Below are 8,357 nucleotides of genomic sequence, written 5' to 3'. Positions count from 1 at the left end.
TTCGCAACGAGATGGTCGGTCCATAGAACACCTCGTTGTACAGGGAAGGGTTTATGGTACAAGACCACAAATGCCACAAATGCGGAGGCCACAAATGCGGTGAACCGAACAAATTAAAACTGCAGTGGAAGGTCTCCTAAATGAGTGCAGTAGAAGGGCCTAGAGCAGGGAGAGATAGCGGGACATCGTTAGACGCATCAAGTTTGCTCCCTCCAACACTATATAACGATCATGACCACTATGTCAAAAGAAACACGATTGAGAAGAAGAAAGTCGTTATAAAAACTAATGTGATAATCACTCACCTTGAACCATGAGGCTGAAAGCTTAGCTGTATTGTATCTATCTTACTGGTGGTAATACAATCTATGCTGTAAGCTTGTATGGACTGATGTTAATGTTCTGCCTATTCCTGTGAAAAATTAATGCTCATAATCTGGCGCAGATAGTATTATAGGTATTTTTCCAACAATGTCGTTAATCTCTATCACACTATCTATTTGACTTTTGAGGGTTTTATTATTATTATTTAACTCATTAATAGCAATTATATGTTATTTCGGTGGTTTTACTTACATGTATTTTCAATTAAGATGTCAATATAACCAAATCTTTTCTTTAAAAAATTTGGGATTTTAAATTTTGGCGAGTGCCACTTTTTGCGGAAGTCAATTCCAGGTTGGCAACTGGGGAAGGAAAAACCGGGAAAGGAACTTTTTTGATTTCCTTTTGATTTAGTAACGAATATTTTTAAGAAAATCTTTTATACATTTTTATTGCCAGTATAGTCTTTTTAAAGCAGGCACATACATATAATAATACTATTCTATATGTCAATTAAAATCATAGTCTTCGACGACTTTAAGTTTGCCCGGTTTTTATTTTATTTATATGTCTATTTTTTCAGATATTGTAATTATTAATTCGCAATTATGGTTTTTTTTTCAAAAAGACATAATTTTCTTTTTTATGTTATGTGCTTATCAAATCCCAGTCACATCCAGTACGCCTATACAAATCATACTATCGCTTACAAAACAAGACTCGTATCTTTCTAAATTACTTTTTTATATTTCTTGTACAGTATCTAGGGGATATACCTAATATTCCCTAAGAGATTTTTCGCAAGACTTTCGGTTTTAATGACCAAAATTTGTAGACATTTTTCAATGAATTTTATTTAAAGAATGGATGATATTATAGTTATTCGAGGAAATATTAAACAATGATAATTTCAAGTTTATATTTTAATCGATCTCAAAATATCTGTAAAGCACTGGATCACACGCAATAATTAATAAATTAAATAAAACAATGTAGTAGTGCTTCTTTAAAGTATTAAATAAACAAGATTTCACAATTTACAAGGTAAACAAATCTATATATTAATACGTGAAGCAAAAACTTTGTATCCCTTTTTACGAAAATTGCGCAGACGGAGGAGTATGAAATTTTCCACACTTATAGAGATTATAGAGAAGAAGTGCACAATGCGAATATTTTTTTAAATAATGCATAAAAGATACATTAAATCAATAAAGAAAACATTACACACACTACATACCATGTACTTGACGTACACACGCATGCATACTATTAATTGTCAAACTTTTGTTCTTGACGTCTGTTGTCAAATTGAGATTGAATATTGCTTGTCTTTGTTAATATTTTTCTATAGTGTGTAAGTCTTGGCGAAATTAGTGATTATAGAAGTATAAAATACAATCATAATAGTGTACAAACTTACAATTCCAATTAATTATAGTCGAATTTCGACTACTGCGGGACCTCTAGTATTTTTTAATATGTCACGCAAATCCACGATTACGTATAGTGCCTCAAACTTATCTATATTTAGACTGTTTATAGTTAGATATTTTTACATTAGAAAATAAGTATTAGAAATGATGACAAGCATAAAAATGAAAATGGTCCATTTTAATTAAGTCTATTTTTTGCGTTTGGTGTTTTATTTATTGTTATAAACACAATTATAAAGTGCGATAAAGGCTGTCTATATTATAAGTGAAATTATCAAGTTTGATTATGACTAATGAATTCAACAATGTCCTTCTGATGGCATTATAAATTTTTAGTACCTGTGTGCTAAGGGATACCATGGATTATATTTGGTCTTACGCAAATTGCTTTTATCAATTTCCTTGTAAGTACCTATATATTGACTAGCAGTAGTGAATGCTTAGATAAGATAACAATAGAGAAAAATACTCTACTAGAGACGCTGTCACCGGGCCAAATAAGTTCGTAGCACTGTACACAAGATTAGAAGCCTATTAACTTATGAAAGAAGTAGATAAATCCGTTTCGATATGGAGAAAGTAATCGTCTTATGAAAACTAAACGTAGCCCAATTCGTCTTTAGGTTCGCCGAGTGTTACGGATTTCCAATCGATGAACCCAAGGAGATGTATGGAAATGGTAGTGCAAGGTAGAGGGGGAAGAGGTCGACCGAAGAAGACATGGATGGAGTGTGTGAATGACGATATGAGAGAGAGAGGGGTGAGTGTTGAGATGACGGCTGATAGAAGAGAATGGAAGAGAAAAATTAGCTGTGCCGACCCCACCTAGTGGGATAAGGTGGAGAAAAAGAAGAAGAGAACCCAAGGATTTAACAAAGACAAAAACAATAAAATAAGAATTCACGTGTGCCGAGTTTATTTGAAACACATCTAAAATATAATAGCTTCATTAAGGAGAGAACAGTACGTTTTTATTGCAACCATAAAAACGAAAGTTCGTATAAAGGTATCGCAAATAAGGCAAACTTTGCACACGAGCCCGACGAAACAATGCCTTATGCGAGTACAGCGAATAAAAACTCAGTGCCTACTTTTCGTAACACTTTTACTGATTCTAAATTAAGTTGGTTTACGCGTTAAGGTTTCAGTTCGAAAAGTTTTATGTCTTTATTGCGTGGGTATTTTTGTCACGTGGCTTCTTTACTGGTTTTATTAACCCAAGCAAAAAGGATCAATAGCATGTTCTATTATCTTTCTAGGCGGTCTGGAGGCCAATAATCATAATTATTGTACCGCACGATCTAGATGTGATGTAGCAAGATATGTAATAACATTAAGAGACTACCATAAGTAGTTGGGGGTTTCTGAGGAAACGACAAAGGATAGAAAGATCTTTCACCGAGCGGGTGTAATTGCTCAATAGATAGACTGTCTGAATGTTACGATTCGAAACTAATCTGTCAAACGTTGATACCTTTTTATGAACTACTACCAAACTTCACCTACCAAACTTCCCTAAGGTAGACTGTTAGAGAATGGCATTAAGTCCGCCTTTATACTTTCTAGTATAAGAAGTTATAAATAAATAAATAAATAAATAAACTACTAGCTTTTGCCCGCGACTTCGTCTGCGTGGAATAGTTATTTTGGTATAACGCTAAATTTTACCCGCGACTTCATTTACAGCACTCAGGATTGGAACTTCATTACTGAACCGGTAGATGGCGTTGAAGAAGCTAGATTTTGAGATTTTTCACAAACATTTTTTTTAATTTTTCGTATAATATATTTTTTTTTTTTCTTAAAAAAAAGTATCCTATGTTACTTCTAATACCTCCAAGAATATGTGTACAAAGCTTCATGATGATCGGTTGAGTAGTTTTTGCGTGAAAGCGTAACAAACAAACTTACATTCACATTTATATATTAGTAAGGATTCCTATGATGAGTTTGCAAAGTCGTGTAAAAAAACCACCAAAATTACTGTTGGTCGAACCCATTATAACATGCCATTTTGTGCCGCAAGGTAGTCAGGCATTCCAGTTTGGAAGATGAGGCAACTGCCAAACAATACATTACCGATTTCAAATTTATCCATTTCTAAGTTTCATATTACACGAAAATACATCTTTCATCTTCTGTATTTACGACAAACACAAAGAAGTAAATATGCAGAAAACCTAATCTTTTTGTTTCAACCGGTCTAGTTTCTCCAAAAAAACCTGAAAAAGAACTCGACTAACAAAGTTACATGTTGACAATTTGCTGTCAAACCTATCTGTCATTCAAGATAATAAAATGCTACATATCAAGAATCCGGTCGAGAAGCATTTTGACAAAATAACACGTTACCATTTATACTTCTACAGTCTGGTGTTCATCAGTCAATTGCCTAACTGTTGGCACTTGTTGAGCATTATATTCTTATCACCTACAGTTGATTTCTATTGTAACAGCACTGATGGCTCAAGCATTTTGAAAAATAAATGCCCATGCAATGATCCTCAGTGGGACAAGCGTGTGTTTACTAAAACAGTTCAAACCAAATTTGGGATTTATTGTGACAAGAAGTGGTTGATTAGTTTTTCCGAAAGTATGACAAATGTTGGGACTTTGCTTGGAGCGTCGCTGTTTGGAATGCTATCGGATAAGTAAGGACAGTTAGTTAGATTACTTTAGTGACGTTTGATTCTGGTTTTTTAAATGCTTATTTATTTAATTCTTAAAAAAGGTCTCACCAAAATTAAAATTCTAATTTTAAAGCAGTGGTTGTTCAACAACTGACTGAACCTTTCAAGTTCTCTTTATCGAACGGTAAAAACCTCGATTCTTTCGTGAAGATTATCAGTAACTCAGTGCTCGAGTTAATGATACTTTTGGTCAGTCAGTTGGTCCTCGTCAAGAGCATGGCTAGCAGTGACAGGCGCCGCTGCTTCTATAAGAAAACAAACCGTTACGGAATTATTCAACATAGGTAGCTCATCTATTTTTTTTTTAAATATGAACCTAAACAAATAAATATCATTGTGTGAGCTAGCATTAACATTTATTTTTATTGCTATTTATTACTATATAATTTATACTAATATATAAATCTACAGAGGTTTTTACGGATGCTCCGTTATATCTACTGAACCATGCAACTTGAAACTTGGTATCCATGTAGAAAATACATGTACTTAATGGAAAGGCTAATATTTATATGAGTGCTGGACTCCCTAGTAATAATGACAATAAATAATAATTTTAATTTTAAACGCCCAGCAAAGCGGGTGAGTACGACTAGTATTATATAATAACACACAACTTGTATTTTCAGACACGGCCGCCTATCAATGTTATCTTTAAGCTGCTTTATAGTGGCGACATCAGGATGTGTTGTCAGCATCATGCCTAACATCGGCTCCTTTATTTTCATGAGATGCATTGAAGGGTTAGGTGCTGGTGGAGCGATGGTTACAGCATACGTTCTATGTATAGAATATAGTGGAGTCAACGACAGAGAAACAGTTAGCGCTCTTTTTCACATACCTGTAACCTTCAGCCATATAACACTACCAGCTGTTTCCTATTTTTTGAGAGATTGCAATCAATTCCAATTGGCTATTTCTATTCCTCTTTACGCCTTCGTGACTTTGACATGGTTATTATTGGAGTCCCCAAAGTGGTTGATGGATAACGGTCGCATTGATGATGCTGCTATGGTTATGAACAAGATAGCGAAATTGTGAGTATTCGATTTTAGTATTAGTAAAATAACACGTACAGGTTGCTCATTGCCAATATGAGTTCAAATAAAAGAAATCCAATATTAAGTACTGATACTTGAACAAACAACTACATAAATCTAATAATATCATTGCGTTTATATATTTTAAATTCTAAACATGTATTTGTTACTGAAGTCCTCAACAGATTGGATCGATTTTGGTAATTTTTTGCGTATATTTTGGTGGGTCCCTGGACACTGATCCAATACATTGTGAGGCGCTACACTATCATAGTTTAGTGGTTTTTATTAAAAAATATAACAAATCCAGCAAAAACGGCATTATGTCAGCAAAATTTTCGAGAAATCTTACAATAAAATATATGTACATAATATGTGAATTTAAATAAGTTTCCAACCACATTTGAACTATTAGTCTACTAACAGAAAAAACCGGTTCTTTGGAACCTTGCGATAGTGAAATGAGAAAAAACCTCGATTCCCATGAAAAGAGACCAAAATCTCTAATAACTAAGACTACACAATATGTTTTCTTACGAAAATATATTTATCCAATAAGCCCACTGAGTTTAATTATCCTACATCATTTTTCTCTCCTCAACACATTCAGTATTTTATGGCTGAATTGAAAAAAACTGTTACTCTCATAAGCTGCTCAGAAAAACGAATTAAATAGAAAAAAATAATAATCTATTTTTTTTCAGTAACAAGCAACCACAATCTAATATTAAAGCTGAAATAATAGAATACAACCGGACGCAAAATCCAGCTTCGATAACAAAACTCAACTTCTTCTACATTTTCAAAGATAAAAATTTAACCACTAATTTTGCCTGCATGTCTTGGATCTACTTCGTCTGTGGGTTAGGTTATTATGGAGTATCTGAATATATTAGTGGAATGAGTAAAGATATTCATAGGAATGTTGCCATTTCTGGAATGCTAATACTACCAGGAACGTTAGCTGCAGTAATTTTGCTGAAAAGATTATATAGACGAACCTTTCTTATGTCAACGTGCTTTCTATCAGGTATTTTTATGATAGTGGTGATATCAACAGATGCATCATCCACGTGGATGAGATTAATTATGGCTTGTATATGTAATTGTTTTTTCTTTCTTTCGTTTATCATTGTTTTTTTATATGGTGTAGAATTATTTCCAACATCAATAAGGAATTCTGTGTTAGGTATTTTATCTTTAATGTCCAGATTAGGTCAGATTGCGGCTCCTCCTGTTGTTAAATCGTTGTCTGAAATTACCTCCGGATCTGTATTTGGCGTGACAGCGATTTTAGGTGCAGTTACATGTTTTCCTCTACCAGAAACTAAAGGTATGGAGCTACCATCTAGTCTGCAACATTCGAAGACTTTGCCTAGAAGGAAGTCAATGCTAGAACAAAGCATCATGTCGGCAATAGGGAGCAAATCGTCTTGAAGCATCTCCTGAATAAGTAATGAATTCTCCTTATAAATAAAATGTATAATTAATATATTTTTTACATTTTAAGCAATTTATTTACATTCAAATTGTTTGTGCATGAATATTTCTAAGCGTGTTTTTATTTTAAATAAAAAAATAATGACTTTATTGATGTTATTCTCTTAAAAAAAATTCTTATCCCATCTGGTTTGTTAGATACCTATTATTTTTGGTCCTTCTCATTAGCATGGCTTTTCATGCAAAAAAGTGCAAAAAATGACTTCATAACATCATTTACATAATCCGACTCTTTTCTGGCCTCCATATCTCCTGTTTATACTTTAACATATTATACAATAATCATGTTTAGTTAAATATTTATTTGTCCTTTTTATTACCAATCTAGTACCGATCAGTCTTCTCAGTTTATAAGTATGTATTAATATCTAGTGGAATATTTCGGGACACAAGCGACATCGCCTGGGCTGACCTGACGGGTGCCGCACCGAGATAGCTAACGTTACCGTTGACACTTCGATGGCTGGCCATTGTTGAAGAGAACTACGCGTCTGTTTGTAGAGTTGACCGTGGTCCCGGTGGTGGAACGTGGACCCTACCTGGTCTTTCTATCTCAGGCAGGGATCGGGAGTAGGGTGAAAGTATAGAGGAATCGATTAGTCTTTACTATCGTCAGCCTAAGTCCCACATTTTTTATGCACCCCTTTAGGCGTAGGAGCATCCTAGGAGATTCCAATACCAGAAAATAAATAAAAAAGAAAAGAAAAAAGAAGAAAAAAGTTGAGCGTGAGCTTGAAATTTAAACTATAGCTAAATATATAAAAAAATTGCATTGAGGAAAATAGAGATATAGAGGGTAACAATTAATGAAAAGCTCTGTAGAACATAAAATAATGGAAATAAACAGGTCTTCTATACAACAAATCCAAAGCAATACGGAGAGATTCTTCTAGTCCCCTGGATAATTTACAATAAAACAAAGGCGACACGGCTATTTTCAATAAGCTCCATGTACCGGGGGATAATGAAAAAAGTTTTTATTACCGACAAAGCGCGGTTTTGTTCGGAAACTCGAAGCTATAAGGTAAAGTGTGACGTCACAATCTATTTTTTAGATGACGCTCCGATTTGGGGAGGCGATTAAAAGATTTCTTTTTTTTTTCATTCATAGCGATCATATTACAAATCCCGAAGTATGTGTCATCGTGATGTAATGATAAATTTACATCTACTCTTCATATTCAAGAATTAGGTGATTTTAGTTTAAATCATTCTCATGATTTAACATGTTTAGTTTCTAACACTTGACGGCTACTTATAAGGTTTTTGATTTTTATGTTTCACAATATGTTAGCGATTTTAAAAATGCCAATGTAGCTATTTCAAAGGGAATAGCTACTGCCATACTGACCAAATTTCTTGTTGGT

General features: G+C 33.7%; 1 protein-coding gene across 1 annotated transcript; it reads left to right on the top strand.

Moving 5' to 3' along the window:
* The first annotated feature begins 4,058 nt into the window (after positions 1–4,058).
* LOC114243985 (solute carrier family 22 member 1) lies at positions 4,059–7,026 on the top strand. The gene is made up of 3 exons (XM_028175649.2): positions 4,059–4,411; positions 5,080–5,487; positions 6,195–7,026. The coding sequence occupies exons 1-3, from the start codon at positions 4,059–4,061 to the stop codon at positions 6,925–6,927; spliced, it is 1,494 nt and encodes a 497-aa protein (XP_028031450.2). The 3' UTR covers positions 6,928–7,026.
* The last annotated feature ends 1,331 nt before the right edge of the window (positions 7,027–8,357 follow it).

Source organism: Bombyx mandarina, chromosome 13 (genome assembly GCF_030267445.1).
Source record: "Bombyx mandarina strain Sakado chromosome 13, ASM3026744v2".
NCBI lineage: Eukaryota > Metazoa > Arthropoda > Insecta > Lepidoptera > Bombycidae > Bombyx > Bombyx mandarina.
This window is presented reverse-complemented; position numbering and strand designations above follow the sequence as displayed.